This window comes from Scyliorhinus canicula, chromosome 13, assembly GCF_902713615.1.
Source record: "Scyliorhinus canicula chromosome 13, sScyCan1.1, whole genome shotgun sequence".
NCBI classification, from domain to species: Eukaryota; Metazoa; Chordata; class Chondrichthyes; order Carcharhiniformes; family Scyliorhinidae; genus Scyliorhinus; species Scyliorhinus canicula.
Window position 1 is genome coordinate 90123914 of NC_052158.1, and position 25828 is coordinate 90149741.

The 25828-nt window shown below is 42.3% G+C and overlaps 1 protein-coding gene across 3 annotated transcripts; it reads right to left on the reverse strand.

The window, feature by feature from the left end:
• Positions 1-334: 334 nt before the first annotated feature.
• On the reverse strand, positions 335-24375 carry serpine2 (serpin peptidase inhibitor, clade E (nexin, plasminogen activator inhibitor type 1), member 2). 3 transcript variants are annotated; one of them, XM_038816325.1, is made up of 10 exons: positions 23801-23930; positions 22984-23119; positions 19119-19404; positions 17337-17564; positions 16660-16854; positions 11769-11967; positions 11408-11508; positions 11228-11314; positions 5490-5579; positions 335-2115 (listed from the first exon to the last, which is right to left on the reverse strand). In XM_038816325.1, exons 3-10 carry the CDS (start codon positions 19372-19374, stop codon positions 2078-2080), a joined length of 1194 nt encoding a protein of 397 aa, XP_038672253.1. In that variant the 5' UTR covers positions 19375-19404; positions 22984-23119; positions 23801-23930; the 3' UTR covers positions 335-2077. The 3 variants fall into 3 exon arrangements, with proteins under 3 accessions (XP_038672253.1, XP_038672252.1, XP_038672251.1); XM_038816324.1 differs by lacking the exons at positions 22984-23119; positions 23801-23930 and adding an exon at positions 23937-24375; XM_038816323.1 differs by lacking the exon at positions 22984-23119 and having other exon boundaries at positions 23801-24374.
• Positions 24376-25828: the final 1453 nt, after the last annotated feature.

The window sequence follows — 25828 nt, forward strand, 5'->3', positions numbered from 1 at the left end:
ACTAGTTTGCAATCTTATGCATCATTAACATGCCAAATTTCCATATCGTCACTGCCTGGCAAAGTTACTTTTCCCCCCAAAGTTCTGACAAAAAGTCACAATGAAGTATAAACAAGATTTTGATCCTGTATCCATTCTATGCTCAAGATCTATGGAGGGGTGCCAGAGGAGGCTTAACTTTGTAAATTATGCATTGGAATTGGGATACTGGACTCGGATTGCAAAGTTGGATTTAAAAATTGAAATCCACAAAAAATCTCCAAAGAATAGATTCAAAGTATTTCTTTGTTCGAAAGACATCTGGGTGGCACAAAAAAAGACAGTCAAGCAGAAATGGTGGACTAAATTCACATTTTATTAAAACATTAAAAAATATTTCCACTGTGGATGGTAAATGTTCTACACTGGCCGTATAATTTTGAAGGCAACACAAAATTTGGAATTAAACACATTTTGAGCATTTAAAGGTCTCCACACTACATTTAATTTATATCCGGCTACACTTTATATGCTTTCACAATTGAGCAATGAGGCAGTAATATTCAGGGAAAGCACCAGGTTCTGCTAACATTTAAATTGAAGGGAAAGGTTATTGGCAATTAAAAAATATTGGGCTGGATTCTCCGCACCCTCGCACCGAACTCGCAGCCGGCGAGGGGACAGAGAATCGTTGTTCGCACAAGAAATCGGGACCGGCGCCAGGTCACCGATTCTGCAGGCCCCGAAAAGCGGCGTACTCGGGAAGTGGCCTTGAGCCATTGCCGTGCTGCCTGGGGCCATTGCCAGAGGCCTACTTCGACATCCTCTGCATCCATCCTGATTGTGCGGGGTTTGAGGGTCGGGTGCGTGGCCGATCAGGGGGTCTATCTCCGCAGTCCAAGTCCACCATGAAGCGTAGCGCAGCCGCTGGAGGCCACCGCCTTGTGCATGCATGGCCTCTGACCTGGAAGTGCAGGGGCCTGTATCTGCAGCAAAAGCTGAGAGATTTACTCCAGGTCCCTGCTAGCCCCCTGTAGGGCTGGGAATTCATGTCCCTTTATTCCAAGATTTTCAGGAGTAAACCTCCACGGTTTTGACGCCGGCGTGGGGGACATAGTACCAATGGAGAATCCATCCCATTAATTTAGTACAAAGCATTCTTTAAAATCAAATTGAGAAAGATTTTTGCTACCATTATTCAATTTCTTGTGCTGCAATAAATATTAATACACAATTACTCCTGCATCTAGTCAAGGAAAGTGAATGGTTTTTCTCTTAAGAGCTTCTTAGTATTGAAAAAGACCTTTGGGCAGTGACTTAGTGACTCGCATAGTAAGGCAATTATGAAATTCTAGATTTTGCATCCTAAAACATTTAAACTCTAAATTGGTAAAACTTTGGCCTGAAGCATTCCCTCCCTCCTATTTTATGCCTTTAAAATGGAGTGTAATTGTGTAGAACCTCCCTCACTGACATGAAGGGAGATGGTGGCTAATAGTCCAAGAAATCAAACAAGAGGAGTAATAAGAAGCACGGAAGCGTCAAACATTTAAAACCTGTGGCCAGAATTCTCCCGCTGTTCTCCCAGCGGGATCATCCGCTCCCGCTGACTGCAAACGCCTGCGCGGGTTTCCCGGAGGGTGAGGGTGGGCATAGAACAGCAGAGGGATCAAAAGATCCCACTGCCTGCCAATGGTGAGCTGCCTCCACAAATCACGCTGCGGGGAAAATCCAACCCGTTACCCTCTGAAGAACGCTAATTTCATCATATTCTAAACGAACGGCTTTGAGCATTTTCATGCAAAATTTCATTGTGATTTCAATGACAATACTTGTCCAAGTTTAGTGTTCCTCTCCGGTGCAATACAGAATTTAGGTACAGAAAGAAATCATTGCATACTTATTGTGAAAAAATATTGTAAACATTCTATACAAGACAAAATATTGTTCGGTTATATTGTTTTCATTCTTAAAGTCAGTGTTTGTACATAATAAGCACTGCTTTTCATCATCAAATCACTTGAAGCCAGCAATTTTGACATTTCCTCCATTGATACTGGAAAATCATTTCGAAACTTATCCAATTGACACTGGCTTCTTATGGTTTTGAAACTTGCCCAATAAAAAGGACTGTCCCTGCATAGACAATTCAAGAGAAACCCAGTTAGTGTGTAAATCACACCATGTTATACATTTCAGTTAAGCAGGTTTCAAATGGATAGTTTGAGAGTTGTATGTATGTAGCACTCTCTGAAATTACAATACTTACTTTGTAAACATTGAAGCTTTCCCACAAACATAAGCATCGATAATGAAAGTATGTTTAGCTTAAGAGTTGAAATTACCTATCCCCCAGACCTATTATTCTCTCCCCTACCCCCCCCCCCCCCCCCATATATTTAACAGCCATTCTAAAAGCTGACGTCTAGTGATTTCTAACATGGACTACATTCAAAAGAAAATCAGCGGTACCTGTTGTACAATGCCAACGCTATTTTTGTAGATCAATACTTGGGCAGCATGCTTTGTATATTACCATGGAACGTCAGTGCTTACGCAGACTGTTGCTGGAACCTCTACACATTTTATCTCCTTGCATTTCAGTGGAGCTAGGAGGAGGGGGGGGGGGGGGGTGGCAAGCAGGACCCCCACCATTACCAGCCCATAGTTGGCTGGTTCAACACAAGAGCAGCTGGATTTTGCACCTTCCTCAACTGGCAATTATCCACCACAGTTGATTGCATGCTATTAGGCCAGACTGCCAAGATACTTTGAACCTCAGCACAACAAACCGGATCAGCCCCACAGTGTAGGGTTTGGATTCTGGAACAAATTATCAAGCACTGTGGAGAATGATTTAAAATAATATAGCAGGGGGGAAAAAGGGGGAGAAAATACATAGATAGTGGAAAGGAAAGCAAGTTCCAAACGTACATCTAATAAGCATAAATAAACTACATGCAAAGAGGATTGACAAAAACAAACAGGATAAGTAAAAGGATATAAAATTTCTAAATAAGATAATGAAAACTAGCATAGCATGTAAATCAGTGAAGGAGGTAGTCAGAACTGAGATTGATGACAATATTAACTGAATGTATGTGTACCTTTCAATATTTGCATACAACGGTGTATGATAACATTTTACATCCTGATTATAAAAACCATTTAAAAAACAAATAGAATTTTGGACGTGTCAACTTGCAAGTTCAGAGAATTTTTGGAAATTGCTGCTCCTCATGCCATTCCATGACCTTCTATTGGAACATACTCCCACTCCTTGTCTGGCCTCCCAAAATGCAGCACAGTATTATATATTATGAAAGATTTCAGCAGGACAGTTTTAAAGTTCTTTGCCAATTCTGGCATATTTTTTAGCCCACAGTAAAATCAAGTTTTCCCCTCTACAAGCTCGCCTATCCATGCTGCTTTATAATAAATAGCTGAATTTAACAAAATGACTTTGAGACATCGTATGGAACAACTTTTAGAAAATCCTCAATTAGGCTGCAGTTTGAAGACTACTTTGTAACTCTGTTCCAACAAGAAACAAGATATGCATAGATTCACTTCAATGTTAGAAACAAGAGCTTAGAGTTATGTACACACAAAGGAACATAGAACATTACAGCGCAGTACAGGCCCTTCGGCCCTCGATGTTGCGCCGACCTGTGAAACCACTCTAAAGCCCATCTACACTATTCCCGTATCATCCATGTGTTTATCCAATGACCATTTAAATGCCCTTAATGTTGGCGAGTCCACTACTGTTGCAGGCAGGGCATTCCATGCCCTTACTACTCTGAGTAAAGAAACTACCTCTGACATCTGTCCTATATCTATCTCCCCTCAATTTAAAGCTATGTCCCCTCGTGCTAGACATCACAATCCGAGGAAAAAGGCTCTCACTGTCCACCCTATCTAATCCTCTGATCATCTTTTATGCCTCAGTTAAGTCACCTCTTAACCTTCTTCTCTCTAATGAAAACAGCCTCAAGTCCCTCAGCCTTCCCTCATAAGATCTTCCCACCATACCAGGCAACATTCTGGTAAATCTCCTCTGCACCCTTTCCTTCCTATAACCTCTTTCAGTCCTGGTACAGATAGAATTACAAAGGCGAAAACGAGTGGCATGTTGGTTAGCACTGCTGCCTCAGCGATTGTGTATAGGGCAGGGAAGTCGACCTAGGTAGAATGTACTTTTGGAGGGTCGGAGCTAGGCCAAAAGGCCTCCTTCTGCACTGTAGGGATTCTATGGGATGATGGAGGGCTACATGAAGGGTAATGGTAAGGGGGAAATCAGAGATAAATTATTTGCTCTGGTCAATGAAATACATTTGGGATGACCATAACAAGAAAGCAGATGTTAGCTCTAAAGGCAGGTATTAGAAAATTGAATCATTTGCTAGAAACTGTTGAAGCAGACTATCAATAATTTTAAAAGGGAATTAATTTAAAGCGCAAGACTGGGATTAGCCTCAAGTGAATCAAAGGAAAACTTGATGAACCTGATGACCAGTCTTGGTGATGAAACGTTCCATTTCAGCTCAGAAATACAATATCTCTATTTATTGGAAAGAGAAGGGATTGTTTTAGTACATTTTAAAATTAGTTTCAGCCAAGCTTGTGCAGTACCTCTTTCTTGTCACTAGATGTCTCAATTAACCAGTGTACTGCTGCAATTCCATGGAGGTTTGAAGACTGCTCAGGAGAGGGTATAGTTATTTTAGGATTATTTTAACCCAGGTATTCCTTTTACAGAAACTTCCGATGGGTGGAGTTGGTACAAGGGGAATTCCAGGGGTCTGAAATTTTGTATTTGCTGATTTAATAGCATGCCACTTCAGTCGCTGTAGATCAAAATTCAGCAGAATTATTGTCCTTTAGATTGCTCAAATTTTTCTGCAAGATATGACAGGAAGCCCCAGCGGTGCCTAAATGTGTCCAAGGCCACTGTTAAGTGTATTCTGTGGTGAGTTATGAAGTGCAATGATTCCTAGAGGAAGGTGAATATTGCATGAAAGCTTAGAGCTAGTGCTTTAAGAAAACCTTAAATTTAGGTAATTCACAGAATTGTTACAGCATAGGAGGCCACTTGACCTATCGTGTCGGCACCAGCTCTGCAAACGAGCATTGTGTGCCATTCTCCTGCACATAAATTACTTGAATAGAAACAAACAATCCGTTGCCCTCTTGAATGCCCCGACTGAACCTGCTACCACCATAATTCCAGGCAGTGCATTCCAGATCTAAACCATTCATTGAGAGAGCTCTGGAAATGCTGATACTACCAACATGATTTTCGAAGGTGACACAATAATAAATCATGGCACTGAACCCATGCTTGATTCTGCTACAAAAATGCAAAGTTTGTTATGACGGACCATTGTGAGAATTCTCCCAAATATTAACTTCTTTCCGTTGAATATAAAATTGACCCATGATTGGTCAACTGAGTTATAAATTATCATGTGTGACAAAATACTTTTTTTTAAAAAAAAGTTACTTACCTGTAGGATTGTGGTGTAAAATATAGAGGAATGATCGGTTCACCACAAAGGGAGGGGTTATCCGGAATGATTTTAGCATAATAACAGCAGCTGTAAGAAATTAAACTATAGTTAACGGAAATGTATTGCAAAGCAGATCACAGCTCCAGCATATAGAAGTTATTTTAAAATGGTTTTGCTTTGCATTATTTTAAGTGAAGCTCTGAAATCTAGTCAAATTCTTAAAGTAACCGGTAACAAATTACCAAAGCTAGTCAATAGTCCGTAGTTTGGCATGAAAAATTGTGTTGGACTTTAACATTTCCAACTGGAAGTCAGTGCAGTATTTTATTCAGATAAACTCTTGCTGCCAGAGTCATGGATTGAAACTAATGGCATGGAGTATTTCTACAGAAAATAATTAATTCAATAGTAGAAATTGCCACATAATTTGCCATATTTTTAAAAAGGCAACTGCACCAGAACTCAGGTTATATAATCATTTGTGCCATGCTGGAGTTACACTTGCTGAAGCATGCCTCTGCCACATGCATGAACTGGATGAACTTCGGATCATTCGGGAGGCAGAGGGGGTCATAGATAAAAGCTTCAGGGAGGTAGTTACACCAAAGAATAAAGATAGATGGGTGATGGTGAGGGGGGCTGGGGGTAAGCAGTCAGCACAAATCCCCTGTGGTCGTTCCCCTTAGTAACAGGTATAACGCTTTGGATATTGTTGGGGGAGGACGACTTACCAGGGGTCAGCCATGGGGTACAGGTCTCGGGCACAGATTCTGTCCCTGTTGCTCAGAAAGGAAGGGGGAAAGGAGTACAACATTAGTCATTGGAGACTCCATAGTTAGGGGGATAGATAGGCGATTCTGTGGGAACGAGAGAGACTCACGGTTGGTGTTTTGCCTCCCAGGTGCCAGGGTCCGCAATGTCTCAGATCGTGTTTTCGGGATCCTTAAGGGGAGGGGGAGCAGCCCCAAGTCGTGGTCCACATTAGGTACCAACGACATAGGTAGGAAAAAGGATAGGGATGTAAGGCAGGAATTCAGGGTGGAAACTTAGAGCTAGAACAAACAGAGTTATTATCTCTGGGTTGTTACCCGTGCCACGTGCTAGCGAGTCGAGGAATAGGGAGAGAGAGCAGTTGAACACGTGGCTGCAGGGATGGTGCAGGAGGGAGGGTTTCAGATTCATGGACAATTGGTGCTCATTCTGGGGTAGGTGGGACATCTACAAACGGTATGGTCTACACCTGGACCAGAGGGGTACTAATATCCTTGGGGGGAGGTTTGCTAATGCTCTTCGGGAGGGTTTAAACTAGTTCAGCAGGGGATTGGGAACCTGAATTGTAGCTCCAGTACACAAGAAGCTGAGAGTAGTGAGGTCATGAGTAAGGTTTCAAAGTTGCAGGAGTGTACCAGCAGGAAGGAAGGTGGTCTAAAGTGCGTCTACTTCAATGCCAGGAGCATCCGGAATAAGGTGGGTGAGCTTGCGGCATGGGTTAGTACCTGGGACTTCGATGTTGTGGCCATTTCGGAGACATGGATAGAGCAGGGCGAGGAATGGTTGTTGCAGGTGCCGGGGTTTAGATATTTCAGTAAGTTCAGGGAAGGTGGTAAGAGAGGGGGAGGGGTGGCATTGTTAGTCAAGGACAGTATTACAGTGGTTGAGAGGACATTTGATGAGGACTCGAATACTGAGGTAGTATGGGCTGAGTTAAGAAACAGGAAAGGAGAGGTCACCCTGTTATGGCTTTTCTATAGGCCTCCGAAAAGTTCCAGAGATGTAGAGGAAAGGATTGCAAATATGATTCTGGATAGGAGCGAAAATAACAGGGTAGTTGTTATGGGGGACTTTAACTTTCCAAATATTGACTGGAAACACTATAGTTCGAGTACTTTAGATGGATCTGTTTTTGTCCAATGTGTGCAGGAGGGTTTCCTGATGCAGTATGTAGATAGGCCAACAAGAGGCGAGGCCATATTGGATTTGGTACTGGGTAATGAACCAGGACAGGTGTTAGATTTGGAGGTAGGTGAGCATTTTGGTGATAGTGACCACAATTCGATTATGTTTACTTTAGCGATGGAAAGGGATAGGTATAAACCACAGGGCAAGAGTTATTGCTGGGGGAAAGGCAATTATGATGCGATGAGGCAAGATTTAGGATGCATCGCCTGCAGAGGAAAACTGCAGGGGATGGGAATGCCCTGCCTGCAACAGTAGTGTTCCATAACAGGAGCATGTTCAAGGAACAGCTACTGCGTGTCCTTGATAAGTATGTACCTGTTAGGTAGGGAGGAAGTGGTCAAGTGAGGGAACCATGGGTTACTAAAGCAGTTGAATCACTTGTCAAGAGGAAGAAGGAGGCTTATGTGAAGATGAGACGTGATGGTTCAGTTGGGTCTCTTGAGAGTTACAAGTTAGCTAGGAAGGCTCTAAAGAGAGAGCTAAGAAGAGCCAAGCGAGGACATGAGAAGTCTTTGGCAGGTAGGATCAAGGATAACCCTAAAGCTTTCTATAGGTATGTCAGGAATAAAAGAATGACTAAGGTAAAAGTAGGGCCAGTCAGGGACATAGTGGGAAGTTGTGCGTAGAGTCCGAGGAGATAGGAGAGGTGCTAAATGAGTATTTTTCGTCAGTATTCACACAGGAAAAAGACAAAGTTGTCGAGGAGAATACTGAGATACAGGCTAGTAGACTAGAAGGGCTTGAGGTTCATAAGGAGGAGGTGTTAGCGATTCTGGAAAGTGTGTAAATAGATAAGTCCCCTGGGCCAGATGGGATTTATCCTAGGATTCTCTGGGAAGCTAGGGAGGAGATTGCTGAGCCTTTGGCTTTGATCTTCAAGTCATCTTTGTCTACAGGAATAGTGCCAGAGGACTGAAGGATAGCAAATGTTGTCCTCTTGTACAAGAAGGGGAGTAGAGATAACCCCGGTAACTATAGGCCAGTGAGCCTTACTTCTGTTGTGGGAAAAGTCTTGGAAAGGTTTATAAGAGATAGGATGTATAATCATCTGGAAAGGAATAATTGGATTAGAGATAGTCAACATGGTTTTGTGAAGGGTAGGTCGTGCCTCACAAACCTTATTGAGTTCTTTGAGAAGGTGGCCAAACAGGTGGATGAGGGTAAAGCAGTTGATGTGGCGTATATGGATTTCAGTAAAGCGTTTGATAAGGTTCCCCATGGTAGGCTATTGCAGAAAATACAGAGGCATGGGATTCAGGGTGATTTAGCAATTGGCTAGCTGATAGAAGACAAAGAGTGGTGGTTGATGGGAAATGCTCTGACTGGTGTCCATTTACTAATGGTGTGCCACAAGGATCTGTTTTGCTGTTTGTCATTTTTATAAATGACCTGGAAGAGGGCGTAGAAGGATGGATGAGTAAATTTGCAGATGACACTAAAGTCGGTGGAGTTGTGGACAGTGCAGAAGGATGTTACAAGTTACAGAGGGACATAGATAAGCTGCAGAGCTGGGCTGACTGGTGGCAAATGGAGTTTAATGCAGAAAAGTGAGAGGTGATTCATTTTGGAAGGAATAACAGAAAGGCAGAGTACTGGGCTAATGGAAAGATTCTTGGTAGTGTGGATGAGCAGAGAGATCTCGGTGTCCATGTCCATAGATCCCTGAAAGTTGCCACCCAGGTTGAGAGGGTTGTTAAGAAGGCGTACGATGTGTTAGCTTTTATTGGTAGAGGAATTGAGTTTCGGAGCCATGAGGTCATGTTGCAGTTGTACAAAACTCTGGTGCGGCCACACTTGGAGCATTGTGTGCAGTTCTGGTCGCCACATTATAGGAAGGATGTGGAAGCATTGGAAAGGGTACAGAGGAGATTTACAAGAATGTTGCCTGGTATGGAGGGAAGATCATATGAGGAAAGGCTGAAGGACTTGAGGCTGTTTTCGTTAGAGAGAAGAAGGTTAAGAGGTGACTAAATTGAGGCATACAAGATGATCAGAGGATTAGATAGGGCGGACAGTGAGAGCCTTTTTCCTCGGATGGTGATGTCCAGCACGAGGGGACATAGCTTTAAATTGAGGGGAGATAGATATAGGACAGATGTCAGCGGTAGGTTCTTTACTCAGAGAGTAGTAAGGGCGTGGAATGCCCTGCCTGCAACAGTAGTGGACTCGCCAACACTAAACGCATTCAAATGGTCATTGGATAGGCATATGGATGATAAGGGAATAGTGTAGAGGGATTTTAGAGGGGTTTCACAGGACTGCGCAACATCGTGGGCCGAAGGGCCTGTACTGCGCTGTAATGTTCTATGTTCTACGCAAGAAACTGAGGAACAGGAATTTCTCAGTTCTCAATGAATGCACATTTACACCCAAAGGGCTAGGTACAGCTTGTAGTTGCACTGGCCTCTTGGATCACTGAGCTTTGCATCCATGCTCCAACATCTCATTTTAAACACCAATGCCCAGATTAGACTGATTCCACCACAGTTGCACAAATAACACCGCAAAAATTGACTCATTCTCAAACTTTTGGAGCTGCACCAGTGCTATTATTTTCATATAACGACATCAGCTTTTCTTTTTTCATTCATGGGATGTGGATACCGCTAGCTAGGCCAGCATTTATTGCCCATTTCAAGTCCCCTTAGGAAGGTGGTGGTGAGCTACCTTCTTGGAACATTTGGACATCATAGAGTTTTACAGCACAGTAAGAGTCCCTTCGGCCTATCATGTCTGCGCCAACCATCAAGCACCTAACTATTCTAATCCTATTATTCCAGTTTGCCTGTCTGTGAGATGGCCTCCCAAACAGCATGTGAGGTGCCTTCCATAACAGATCTTAGTGGACAGGTTGATGTTATGGGTTTCATGATTTGGAATCAATGGTCACAAATTGCATTTCAGGTTGCCCCTCATCTTCCACTATTGGAGCTAGTGGCTGCAATCCATTCATGTGCCAATTCAGTTGGGTGCTGTTCACCGTCTCACAGGCGGTCAAAGCAAGGTCTTGATGAGTTGATTCGTTATGCTACAACAATCCCATAATTTTGACTATCTGGATAGTGGGTTGATGTCAACATGAATATTAGTTGCCATTTCCTGGAATGGTCTGTATGATTTTAAGTGCTTATGTGGTAGGTTTTTCCATGTCTATGAATGGGAGGATCAGTGTTGTGGATGCCTTTTCCCATCGTGGAGCACAAGGGCATCACAGTGAATGGCAGGAGTGGCAGTGTAGAACAGCTAGAGAAACCGCACAGTTGGAATGGACTTAAACATCCCTGATGCTGTTCTCATTGCAGCTTTGAGATCCATCACTGAACGATGCAGAAGTCATCAAACGTCTCAATGACTGAGGTTGTTGGAGGGAGGTGGATAAGAGAGGGGGAAAGAGAGAGAGAGAGTCATTGACTGAGGTTGTTGCTCAAACAGTTACCAACTAAAGGAGGGAGGGGGACAAGAGAGGGAGATTCAATGACTGAGGTTGTTGCCCAAACAGAGTGGAAATTGGGAGGGAAAGATTCTTCTCAATACTGATACATACTTGGGTCATGATCACCGATTACACCAAAACATAAACAAGTCTTTCTGGCAGCACATGTTAAGGCTAGCTCATATTTGTGCAACTCAGCACATGCTTTTTAATAATTACCCAAAATAAATTAGTTACATATCCAGCTCACTGTAGTTGAGTAATGTTCTGTTTTAGTGCATTAAGTACACTCTTCTAAAATAATGCACAAATTTACTATAGTTTGAAATGCTGACAAACTTGCCTGTTGCTGCTGAAGCTTTAGTTCCATCTTCATTCACTTCGATTTTAGCCTTTTGAAGTATTTGTGAAACATACAGTTGGCCCGATCCTGCAGCATAATGAAGGCAGTTTAACAAAAAAAAAGTGTACATCATCAAAAATATCTCTAGAAATTTCTCTGACAAAAGATTCAATTACTTACTGCTAATCTTTCCAAAATTAGCCTTTATCTCGTCAAACATATCAGTGATGCCAAGAATTGAAAGGGGACTCTCCAGGTTGGTTTCTGCCTCAGCGGTGAATCTACAACACAGTTTTTAACATAAGCCCAAATACACATTTGCTAGTAAATCAGTTTGCTTCTAGCGAAGTCAAATTATTAAAAAAGGATGAGTAGCCAGAATAAAAATCTTAATACAGGCATGTGGTGAACAATGTACTTCTATTAGTTAAATCAATATTATACTACAAATGGATGGCAAGCTTCAAACATGGCATTAGAACTAGAGCGTGACCGTTTCCTTTTTGCCATATGGGTTTAAAAAGCAAATATTCACACTTACCTAGGTAAGGCAATATCAAGTTTTTTTTCTCTCATGACTGACTTCCAGCTGTTTATAGCTTGTACATTTAGGTAAGGCGTTATTGCATAGAGTTGGATATTAATATCCTCTGGAACAACAACAAACATACTGATAGTGCCTCCATGGTACGGCAGCTCAAGGATATAATATTTCACATTAGTCGGTGTGAGGGCCATACCTGCAAAATAAAATTAAGATAGCATGTCTTAAGTTTAAAGATAAATAAGAGATGCTGATGTTCAAATCCTGGTTTGCCAAATCTAGTATGCAGTTATAATCTCGCGCTATGAAAACAAGAGTGATCAGATTAAAATACTATTGACCATCAAACCTATTTAATTCATAGACAGATTGAGCACCAGTGATTTTAATGCAATAATCAACAGCATTCAAGCTACCAAAGCTAAAAGAAAATAGAATGCTGATCTTGTGCAGTTCCTGGGGATGAGATTACACCTTTTCACAAATCAGTTGCTGCCTTTCTTACAATTGCATTGTAGTGAACAATTAAACTACTCAGATTTGCAGAGATGAAGTATAGATCATATGTAAAATATCAACACACGCATTCAAAATTTACATCCAGAGCACCCTTGCTTATCTAGTTTAACAGTTTGTTACTGAGACACACAGATCAGAAAAGATAAAGGTTCAATTGCTGGTCTCTGCTGAACTGGCTTTGTTAGTGTGGCACCAAGGCTACCAGAGCAACCTTGGGCCTCAGAATTAGGAAGAAAAATAATGACATTGTGTTCTGCGATATAACTGTTGTAATGATGTACATAGAACCTCTAGTCATTTACCTAGAAAGATGATTTATGAACCAACATATGGAAAGATAACTGATGAACTAGAATACAGATGATGGCTACTAAATCAATTGAGTAAATTGTCCTGGAGCTACTCGAAGTGTGACTATCCTCTTATAAGTCTTACTACCAACGAGCAGGAGTCTGGAGTCAGGACATAGATCTCTATCACCACCAGCTGGTTGGAGGTCACATTCAGAACTGTGCAATAGGCATATCACCACATTCCCCTTCCTCTGGAACTGTTAGCATTTCTATTCAAATAGAAATGTGCCTTGCAAAGCAGGATCTGCATTATCATTTTACACATGTCATGTAGACAGATGTGCTTCATGTATACAGATTGTGCTTCACGCAACATGATATGCCCGATGAATGTGTCTCTGCCGCTCAGCTTATTGGACCTTAGCTGCATTGTCGTGCGCTTTCTTGCCTATCTGGCACATTGCCGATTGTAAGGGATGGTTAATTCGGTCCACTGTGAGAATACGTGGCAGCCTTTCAGGGCCAGGATGTTGACTGGGACATAAAGCTATTATTCTGATCAATGACGTAGAGTAGACAAACTCTTAAGACACGGATGCCTCTTTCTTCTGTACCATGGGTTCAACCCATGGTATCCTCCACTCTTTCTTCCTCCTCATGGGAGGGATCCTCTGACTGCGCCGCTTTCTTTTTTGCTTTGGTGGCACCTGTCATGCCGCTGGACTCTGCCATGGGACTAGTTACTTATAGTGCTTTTCCCCATCATAGCTGATTTCAGAGCCTTAGCTGGACCAATGAGTTTTGGTCGATCTATGGTTGTCCACATGCGGAGTTGCATGCCCATCTGCAGAAACATCCAGTATCAGCATATTTTTGGATGATTGCGCAATTGCAGTCAAGTCTGCAAAGTCATGCACTCTGGTGTCTGGGCTGGATCAACGTCCCCAACATTGGGTGCTGCTCCTTCATTTTGGTGGCTCATCCTCACTTGATAGGACGATATATGGGTCGTCTTTTGCTGAAGAGCTGATTAATGGCTCATCTGATAGGATGATACAAGTTTCATTTTTCATTGTAGAACTGCATGAAGATGCATCCTTCTGCTCTTCTATTACGTCTCTCGGTGGAGTGGCCTCAAGTATTGGGGAGTCCGCTGCAGGAACTATTTAGTGGCAGGAGATGATTCACCGTACACCTCTGGAGCCAGTTTCTCCAGAATGGGGACGATTTCTTCAGTTATCAGCCTGTTCGCAAATGGGTTGCTGTCATCTGATGTGACCGCTACTGCAATCTTACTCTGCATACCCTATCTACAAGCTCGCACACTTATTGTCCTGCGCGGACTGGGCATTCCTTGTGATCATCTCGTCACTCCCGCCAAACCACCCGAATAGCGTTTATAGTCGTCCTCATACACACACACACACACACACACACACACGTCTCCACTTTCCTCATTGTACTCATGGTCGTCATAATCATCATCATATCACCTGCAATGGTTTCTCCTGTAAAGTACGACGTTGCATGTTCACATAATTCTACGGGCAAGTGCCCAATTTCAAAGTCAGCAGCGAGTCATGCTGCAAAACGTTCATCTAACACTCCAATCCTCTGGAACTTCAGGAGGATTGAAGAAAGAAAGTCATTTGGTACAGTTTTCATAATCATTTTCCGAGTAACCCGATCCTTATGATTCTGCTGCATTTTAATGGTTTTCGGTGACATTTTTTCTTATCCTCCAGTCAATCTGCACCCTGTGCATCCCGTGATTTCTGGTTGTATCGTCCTATTGTTCGCGACTCAATCTTTCATGACCACCTCATTTGTAAAATACTCATTTGGTTCAAACATAAACTCCAGGGGGAAACTCATTGGCTGCTCAAGCTCTGAACATTTAATGTTCACATCTTGTAGATGCTTCAGGATAGCCCATGCTCCTGTATTATGCCACTGAGCAAATTCACATTCTTGAAGATTGTTAACCAGAATTATGGAATTCCATTTGGCTTGTTCATCTTTTCACCTGGCTTGTCGCCCTCCACTTAACTTCGCTTGTATCTCATCGGACAAGTGTGCCATTATGCCACATTGCCAGTCATAATGATACCCTGTCGCAGCGCTGCCTGGAACATACAGCCGCTCAACTAGGTTCAGGGCCTCACATGAATCCGTTACGGTGATGGACTTGTTCCGTGTGCACAAAGGAAATTGGCAAGGTGAGATTTGATTAATGCCAACTCGCAGCCTGTGCAAATCAGACAGACTGAAGAGGTTGGCCCTCGCTCCCGTGTCGGTGTCGGGCTTGCATTTTATCAATGTGCCGTTCAGCATCACTGGAATTGTCCATCTGTCTCGATGGTATCAGCTTCACGATCACTATTGTCACAACTGGTTAGTAGGACTTCTTCACTTTTCATAGTCTGACTCATCGTGGCCTTGTTGAAATCAGAGCAATGAAAAACTGTTCAAGGGACATCTCATCAACTGTTGACTGATCCGGTCTGGTCCACTATTAGACGCGAAAAACATTGCTTTGCAAAATGATTTGTATCGCCACACTTGGAACATACTTTCCCAAATGCTGGACATTGCCGTGGCCCATGATGATTGCCGCACTGCTGGCACAAGATGGTGGACCCAGTCGGCAACTTAAAATGGACACCCGCACAGAAACCATGTTTTAAAAAAAAATTGAACTGTGTCACAGTGCTGATGGCACTGGCGTCTTCTTCTAGATTGGCACCAAAATGTTTCAAGTTGAGCGTACTGATCTCTGTGCAGCTAGGTTACTCGAATGGCGGATCTTGACAGATTTTCTCATTTCAGGCCTTCTTCCCATAATAACCTCAGTTATTTATCATTCAATATCCCAAACACTATTTGGTCACGGATCATCGACGACTACAGAGTACTAAAATTACACGACTGCGCCTTCAACCGCAAGTCAGTTACAAAGCTATCAAAGATTTGCCTGTTTTTTTGGGTAAGTGCACGAAATATGTAACGGTCAAATGTTTAATTTCTCTTCGGAGAGCAAGGCTGTTCAAAGTACTTTATCCCCTCATTGTAGCTCTTGCTTTCCTCTTTGCTGTCCAAGGCGAAGGTATTGTACATTTGCATTTCTTGAAGACCTGCTATCATCTGCAGCAGTGCAATACTCCTCTCGTCAAGCTATACCTGCAGGCCCATGTCTACAACATAAGAGTTTAAATTGCTGCGGGAAAACATGCCAATTTTTATCTAAGTTACCCGAGACTTGAAGCTGGTGGGGTGCCTTCAAACCTTACATCTCTAATTTTAACAAATGGATGTAGTTCACTAGTTCAGAAGATTTTTTCTTTTCATTCTTCAGCCTATTTCGCCCCGTCTTCTCCATCGTTATCTCTAAATGTTCTCTCCACCTGGTACCATGTTGTGTTCTCTGATATAATCATTGTAATGATGTACACAGAACATCTAATTGTTTAACTAGAAAGATGATTTATGAACAAACACATGGAAAGATAACTGATAAACTAGAATACAGATGACGGCTACTAAATCAATTGAGTGAATTGTCCTGGAGCTACTCTAAGTGCGACTATCCGCTTGTATTTCTTATTACCAACTGGCAGAACTCTTGAGTCATGCGATAGATCTCCATCGCATCCAGCTGGTTGTAGGTCACATTGCTAACTATATACAGAACTGTGCACAGTCATATCCCCAGTCATGGCTCCAAAACATCAAAATGCACTAAGCTGCAGACTCCATATCTGGATGAAGATGTTTGAATTCCCGGTTCTCATTTTTAATTTGTTCAGCACTTCAGTCAGGAACCAGCTGTCACAAAGCCAAAGCTCATGTCCTTGATAGTTAACAGTACTATTAAGGTATAAAATAACATTTAGTATGTGTTTTCAGCAGACACCTCTTAATGACTCAATATACAACTTAGCAATTTGATACTGAACAGCACATTTATTAAAAAGTGTTAAATGCAGCACAATGCAAGATAGAACCAGCCCCAACACACTGTATTTAACAATCAGTACCCAACCGATTTAAAGACAGGCATTCTTAATGATACTTACCAAAGTTAAAGGTGGATTTTTGGGACATCATAGGAACTTGATACACATTTCCATCAGCTGCATAGAAATCCCTGTTGCGAGTATTTTCTGGTAGAAACCGAGACTTCCACAAACCCTTGAAAAAAATAGCATTGACCACCACTAACCTTGTGGCTTCACCGAGGATTTCTGGAGAAACTAGATTTGTAATCATACCTAAGAAATAGACCAAATTGTAAGATTTCAATAAATCAGGTAGTGGATTATATACCTCCACAATCTCAAATATCATGCTTTGGTGCAAACAATTTACAAAGAGCACGTTAAGATGCAAGTGGCAAATTAAATTTATTCATTGTGGAAAAAGAATCCAGCAAATACTTTTTAAAAAGTTTATATGCTGTATGCAACTCAACCACAGCCGAGTTCAAACCTGCAAAAGATAGCACAATTATAACATTTTAGCAATATTATATCCACTGAAGCAAACAAAACCGAGCCAAATAAGTCAATATTTTTAAATATCTGACATGCAGACAAAAATTGCTGTTCCTAAGTCCAATGCAATACTAAGTTTAAAACCCCAAAATATGAAAACTATGTACACTGATGTATGGTTTGGCAATTTAAAATAGAAAACAACAATTTCTTTCACCCCCTCTCCCCACAGCTGGTCTTCACATTGATGAACTATGTACCTCTGGTTTGATTATTAGTCCACTGATTGATTGCTGTTGCAGCTGCCACAGGATTTTCAAAACTCAAACTTCTCAACACAGCTTGATACACATCTTTTGTCTTTCTAATAAATTGTTGTTCCATTGCAAAATCACTAGGTGCAAATATTCCATTGGCAATAGTTACTATATCTTGATTTCGGCTTTCAGTTAAAGACTTGTGTATCCTTTTGAGCTTTTTGTAAATACCTATAAAGGAATAAATCAATATAGAAAGTACCTTACTTGGAAGCAGACTTCTGTTCTGCAGGCATAATTCTAATAACTTGCATTCATAAGAGGTACATGGATATAAAAGATTAACTCACCAAAGGTCAAATGTAAATATCCAAAATGTTTAATCAGTTGAATTATGATACATGTAGAAAAATATCTACAATTCAAATAATTCATCCAGTATGTGAGCTGCTAAGATGTATATGGCATTGCATTGCTACACAATGAATAGCTTATGAACTGAATCATCAACACTATAAAACGTTACTTTTTTCTCTGGGTGATTCAGAATATTTACATATTGATTTATTAGTTGAAGGAAGTTAGTCAGAGTCCTGATTTCCAAATCTTTGTGAAAAAGTAGATAGGCTGGTGTTTGTGCTTGGGAAGATTGAAATTTTATTCATAGAATACACAGAAACATTTCCTGAAACAGTAAATGCAAGAAACTGTAGTATTTTAGTTTTGTGAGAATATACTCAGGAGACCCATAGGAATGCAGTCAAGCACTTGGAGACTAAATGCTTGCTTTTTTGCAGTGCAATTGCAACCAGTGTCTTCTGAGTGACACTCAGATTCTGGATGTTGAGGTCCCAAATACCACTGACAGGACGACAAACAACCTTCTCCAGAATCATAATTTCAAAGCTCAAACTTCTCAACACAGCTTGATACACATCTTTAATCGTTCTAATAAATGGTTGTTCCATTGCAAAATCACTAGCTGCAAATAATCCATTGGCAATAGTTACTATATCCTGATTTCGGCTTTCAGTTAAAGACTTGTGGATCCTTTTGAGCTTTCTATAAATACCTATAAAGGGATAAATCAATATAGAAGGTACCTTAATTAGAGGCAGACTTAGTTCGGCAGCACGGTAGCACAAGTGGCTAACACTGTGGCTTCACAGCACCAGGGTCTCAGGTTCGATTCCCTGCTGGGTCACTATCTGTGAGGAGTCTGCACGTTCTCCCCGTGTCTGCGTGGGTTTCCTCCGGGTGCTCCGGTTTCCTCCCACAATCCAAAGATGTGCAGGTTAGATGGATTGGCCATGATAAATTGCCCTTAGTGACCAAAAAGGTGAGGAGAGGTTATTGGGTTAAGGGTATAGGGTGGAAGTGAGGGCTTAAATAAGTCAGTGCAGACTCGATGGGCTGAATGGGCTCCTTCTGCACTGTATGTTCTATGTTCAGACTTCTGTTCTGCAGGCATAATTCTAATAACTTGCATTCATAAGAAGTACTTGGATATAAAAGATTAACTTACCAAAAATCTAATTGTGTAGAAAAATCAAAAGTGTACACGTGGACAGCTTGCAAAAATCAGCAACCATTACATATGCCTGAATAAATTGAAAAAGGATTGGGGTAGATATGGCACTGAGAACAGACGGCCCAAAATCAAGGACAAATTTGCACCTGTTTTTCTGCCACTATGGCAGAGTTGTAAAATCGGATTTAAAATGCTGAAGTTGGGAGAGGGAATTTTGCAGTTGGCATAAAGCTAAACAAAAGCTTGTAACATACCATAGGAATTGTATTTCAGCACATTGTTCAATTGCTGCCTTGTTCTTCCACCCGCGCCTAGCTGTAGCATGCCAAGTACAGAAGCAATTCCATTCGGTGACATGATAATGTTTTCTGTTGGTTTAGATTGAGCAACATGATTGAAAATCTTCATTCCCAGGTCTGACCCAAATTCTGATACTTGAGTGTTCTTCCATTGACAATGAACAGATTTCAGAAACACACCGAGGAGGATCAAGGTGCCTACTTTTCCCATTGCAATTAAAATACTAAATCAGATAGAAATCTGCAAGATGAAAACAACAACAAAAAAAGAAAATCAGTCTGCAAACTACATTGGAAGAAATAAAAAAGTGAACTTTTGATGTCTTCAAAGCTGCAATTTGAGTCGCAGTAAATAACTAGGAAAGTTGAAGTATTATTTCAGTTTTTAAATAAGGTCTATCAAAATACATCCAGAACATTTGATTGTGTTAAAATCTGAAGACTGACTTTTTTCTAAAACTGATCTAATTTGTAAAAGCACCAAAAACAATTTAATTGCATATAATTTATGCAATTATATGATTGGAAAACCTAACTCATTATTGAATAAGGTGGTCACCATTACCTTTGACCAATTTTCCATGCCCCACTTAAGGTTCTTGTAACTTACTGACTGCAAATCTTTACAAAGCTCAAAATATCTAGGGCTTAATCTAACCAAATGGGAACAGAGTCCCATAGTGAGTGCGTTTAGCCACATATTTCCCGGCGCTCACAGCACTGTGAAACGCCCCACTATCTAATGCCCATCTGGCTGGCTACGGGGCCTTAGCAAGGAAGGCATGCTCTAGGCCGCACAGCCCCATTTTCTGCTCGCCGGAACTCCTCAGTGCAGTGAGAGATCAGGACACCATTTAAATCTCCCATCTCCCGCCCCCCCTCCCCCCCTCCAAACCCCAATTCATAACCCTGGGCCATCCCCCACAACTCCCCACACCCGAGCTGTGCACAACGCTACACCAATCATGACAAGGTTTAAAAAGTGGCAGCTTGGCACTGTCACCTGGAAGTGCCACCTTGGCATGCCATGAGGTGGCAGTGGTAGGGTCCCATCCTGCCAAGAGGGCAAACACCTGGTGTCCTCCGATCCCCTGGGAGACCCCCATGAGTGCCTTTCCATCTCTTCCCCATTTGTGGAGATCAGCACTGAATGGCACTCACTCAAGGTCTCCAAGACGAAGGGGATAGATCCCAATGCCTTGGTTACCTCAGGGAACTCCATAGGGTGGCACGGTAGCACAGTGGTTAGCATTGTTGCCTCACAGTGCCAGGGACCTGGGTTTGATTCGGGGCTTGTGACACTGTGCAGAGTCTGCACGTTCTCCCTGTGCCTGCCTGGGTTTCTCCGGGTGCTCCGGTTTCCTCCCACAAGTACCGAAAGATGCGCTTGTTAGGTGAATTGGACGTTCTGAATTCTCCCTCAGTGTACCCAAACAGGCGCCAGAGTGTGGTGACTTGGTGATTTTCACAGTAACTTAATTGCAGGGCTAATGTAAGCCTACTTGCGACACTAATAAAAATTATTATTATTATATTAGAGTGAGACTAGCTGTCTCGCTCCAATATGCATATGCCAAAAGGTGATGCTGCCCAAAATGGGTGGGCTTCACACTGCGTAGCAAGTCAGGTGGATCCCAGGAGCTTGGTCTCCTGTCATTTATCGGCCATGGAGTTTCAGGAAGAGCGTGGCCGGTAGATCATTCCCCTCATGCAAGTTTTCAATGTAGTCAAATCTAAATCATAGAACAAAGCTTTGAAAAAAAACCTTACTACAGAAGACGCAAAATGGATTAGACTGATAAGCTGCCGGCAGCAAACATCAGGTGGAATGCTTTTCGTGTAAGCTCCATGCCCAAATCCCATTCTGAGATTTTTTTTGTCCTCAAATATACAATATATCCATCTAAATGTGGATGCACATGATGGTATTGGACAGAAGTTAAAAGACTTTAACCTCAAACACTGTGCACAAGGCACACTATGATTAAATAGTCACCTCCCATGGCAGACAGTGGCATAGTGGTATTGTCACTAGACTCGTAATTCAGAGTCTCAGCCATGTTCTAGGGACCCGGGTTTGAATCCTCTCACGGCTGATGGTGAAATTTGAATTAAATTTTATTTTTTTAAACCTAGAATTTCGTAAAAAGGAAATCGATCTGCCTTCCCTGGTCGGGCTACAGATCCACAGTAATGTGGTTTCAAATACGCTCAGGGATGGGTAATAAATGTTGGCCATCCCATGAATGAATAAAAAAATATATTTTAAATAATAGTCACCTCCCTTTGTGCAACTGATCTCTCATCCAATTGCATATGACATGGCAGAAAAGATGAACAGAGGGGCGAGTGAAAAATTATGATATAACGTGGAAATGTCAAGCTGTACTGTAGCAGGTGCCACATCCATTTTTCTTAAAACCAACTGAACAGATGACCTGATGAAAGAAACCCAATCAGAACCCATCTAAATTATTCCTCTGACCTTCACCCTGAGAAATTGACAAACGAGACTCAGGAGCACAGGCATGGTAGAGTTTACCAAGTATTTCAACAGAAAATATGTCACCAATATTGTCTGTTATGGGTCCAGACCAGAACCCAATTTTGGTCAAGGTCCCCGGTTAGAACTCAAACTATTTTAATTTGGTAAAACTGAGGAAATGTTACTGCACTGCAAGATAACACTGACCAGTAGACAGCTTTCATATTAAAACAAACTTTAATAAGCACGTTAGCAACAAAAAAATAGGTTCACAGTTAACAGGTATGCCATCTTAACTTGCTTCCTGATACCTGCATCTACATTCTAATTAAGCAACCCAGGTATTTTAAATACCACTTGCATGTAATGTTAACAATCAGGTTTTACTCGCTTATCTTGGTGCAGAGTCCTTGGGAAGAAACCTTTTGTGGGACCAAGCTGAAAATCTTCTGATCATCTTAAGAGCCTTGAAAGCAATGACTGTCCAGACAAATCTGGCCCCTCCCATTAGCTGCACAAAGCATTTTTTTGTCTCGTTACAACCTCGATTTTAGCCTGGCTCAAGATGTTATAACAATACATTAGATCTGTATCTGAAAATAGGCAAGGGCTTTTAATATCCAAAACACTTACCCTTGCAATAAATGATTACCTTGTTTATAAATCACATTCTAGTAGACATACTGCCAGTGAGCATTTTAACCTAGGTTTTATTATTACAAAAACCCCAAAATATAAAATGACAGTTTTCTTATATTCATCACAAGCCATCAATATTAAATTCAAATTATCAAATGCCTGGAAGCAAATTCCCTGCCCCCACACATTTTCATTGTAGAATTGTCAACACTTAATATCTTCTTATATATGACATTAGGTGCTTAGCCTGCTGCAGTTTTTTTTAAACAGAATATACGACCCTATTCTGTAAACTGTATACACATAATTTGTGACGCAGAGCAAGGCCAACAGTTTGGGTTCAATTCCCATACTGGCTGTGGTTATTCATGAAGGCCCCACCTTCTCAACCTTGTCCCTCGCCCAAGGCGTGATGATCTTCAGGTCACGTCACCAGTCAACTTTCCCCTTCAAACGGGGAAAGCAGCCTGTGGTCATCTGGGATTATGGCAATTTTTACTTTTTAGCAGAAGAGAGTTACTGTGGGTCTGAGGGGAAAAGGACAGAAATTTGTTGTTTGCCAGTATTTTCTGCTTCCATTTCAGGCAGATGTTAGTATTCGGTATCATTTAGCCTTTTTGGAGTTTCCATGAGGTTCCAAATTAAATTATGACAGATCATTTGGACAACTAATTTCCTGTGTGTTTCTTTCGATACCTGCATTTTTCCCCTCAACCTTTTCTCTGAGGAGATGTGTTATGGTTTGCCTCCTCTCAGTTTTATCTTTTCAATCCTTGAACGCACTGAAGGGGACCGATTTGCTGATCTTGTTTGCTGTTGAAAGTTAGGCGAGCTAGTGAAAGAAAACAACTTTTAAAAAATAAAGTGCCTTTCCAGTTTATCAAAGCAACAAAATGAAAGTTGTTTTAAAACGGAGACCCGCCGGGGATTCTTCAAAAGAAATAACGAATATCAAATACTTTTCAAAGCAAAATTAGGCTCGGAACAACTTGTGTTTATACAACACCTTCGGCACACAAAAAAAGTCAAAGCACCAAAGTGCGAGTGGTCACTAAATAGTGCGACTGTTATTTCATTGGCAACTTCTACAGATGGAGACCAAATACCGCACCGAGAGCGAGCAACAAGTTTTGTTTCCAACTCACACCAGCCACTTCACACAAGTGTCACAATACAAAAAAAAATGCTTCTGAACTATTTCTCTTAATTGGCTGAAAAATAAAAGCCATCCATACAATTGAATTTGCTTTGCCACTGACAGCAGTTGACGACAAGCAGGTAGTACTTGTTAAATGCTATGAGTGTTTGACAAGCTAGTTAAAGACCAGAATAACCTACATCGTCGTAAACCCGCTAACAGGAAAGAATTACGTTTCCCCAGCACTTCTTTTTTTCTTCGGTCCTACGAAACTACATTTCACACCCACGATCTCACGGATCCAATTCTAACCTCGGGGTTGCTTAAAACGAATACAATGCAAACAAATCCCCGTGCCCATAACCAGGTAAATACCTGCCAAGTAGCTAAAACAACTTTTCAAAACTGCGTCAATTTGCTTAGAAACAAATGGTTGTCTTTTTGTGGAAGATCAATTTACTCGTACGTGGACCGCCCTCATTCAAAGTAACTCCAGCTCGCCAGCGTTTACCGTGGATTAGCCCTTTAAATAAGCTTGCTGACCGCCGCCTCCTCCTCTCGACTGCCAGATGTGGGCGGGCTTCACAAAATCTGGAACTCTTTCGCAATCCGGTTCCTATTGGGGGTTGTTCCAAACCAGCAATCCGAATCCCCTTGCGACTCCAGCCAGGGTTTTAAAGGTGTCAGCGGTTGTCCGCCCCGCCTCAGGCTGCGAACAGCTGCTCAGCGAATGTGAACAGAAAGCAGTGACCAGGTCTGGGGTGAGATTGTTCTCCTCATCCAAAATGGGAAGGAAATATCTCATAAGGCACACACACACACACAGAGTTCTTATGTGCAGCTGCTGTGTCCGTTTGTGGAAAGTCGCCAGTATCAACAGTCCCAGTTGATTTGGCTCTTCCGTTAAGACATCCCACGATGTGTGTGCTGCAAACTTCACCCAGCGTCACATCAGACCACTGTCTTTGCAAATGGCACTACCTCCCACCGTATAAGTATCAGCATTCATGGGGGGGATAATAGGGATTGAAATAGTTCCACCCTTTTACTTGTTTTGTCGAAATAAAATATGAACTGAAACTCGGAATTCTTTTTTTTTAAATGCAACGCTGATAGCTTGTCTGGGAGTTTAATGCCGTTCATTTTAGCCGCAGACTAATAATCTTGAGACCCGCAGAATCGGGATTGGCAGATTTGATTTCAACATTGCAGTTTACCAAATTGCACAATGGTGAACCACTGTTGATGGACCTGAGGAATTTGGAGGCAAAAAATACTTCTGTCAAAGATGGCGTTAAGCGCACGTGGCCCCTGCTACACTTTTTAAATGCAGATTTTGTTTGGTACTCAATTTCCACTCATTTTTTTTTAGTTAAACGGATTTAGTGGCAGTTTTGCAACATGAGCTGGAATTAATCTGGGAGGTAAGAGACACGATTCTCCGGCCAAGTTACGCTCTTGCTCTTTTTTTTTTTGGAAGGTGGGGCAGCACGGTGGCACAGTGGTTAGCACTGCTGCCTCACGGCGCTGAGGACCCGGGTTCGAATCCCGGCCCTGGGTCACTGTCCGTGTGGAGTTTGCACATTGTCCCCCGTGCCTGCGTGGGGTTTCACCCCCACAACCCAAAGATGTGCAGGCTAGGTGGATTGGCCACGCTAAATTGCCCCTTATTTGTTTTAGGGGCAGCAGGGTAGCATGGTGGTTAGCATAAATGCTTCACAGCTCCAGGGTCCCAGGTTCGATTCCCGGCTGGGTCACTGTCTGTGTGGAGTCTGCACGTCCTCCCCCTGTGTGCGTGGGTTTCCTCCGGGTGCTCCGGTTTCCTCCCACAGTCCAAAGATGTGCGGGTTAGGTGGATTGGCCATGCTAAATTGCCCGTAGTGTCCTAATAAAAAAGTAAGGTTAAGGTTACGGGTGGGCCCGAGTTGTTGGGTTACGGGTATAGGGTGGATTCGTGGGTTTGAGTAGGGTGATCATGGCTCGGCACAACATTGAGGGCCGAAGGGCCTGTTCTGTGCTGTACTGTTCTATATCTAAGTGTAACGAGGCCGGTGAATAACGGGAGAGACCAAAAATTAGATCCGCGCCAGGCGGCAAGCAGTTTGCGATGCAACCAGCCCGCTCCCATTGGCGAAATCGGGATCTCGCCGTAGCGTGGCGAGAAACCAATTATCACCACTTAAGCCCCATTTCCATACAATAAACGATTGGCACCGATTATTACTCCTTTTGAAGCCCTGGTGGAAGGGCCTCTGTTGGGAGCTGAGGAGGTGAGTAGCCATATTTGCTAACAGGCAAAGAGCCTGGGGGGGGGGGGGGGGGGGGCTGCTGGGATTGCCACCTCCAGTTCTCGGCAGGGATTCGGGAGCTCAGCTGGGTATGGGCCTTCCGCAGGTGGGGCTG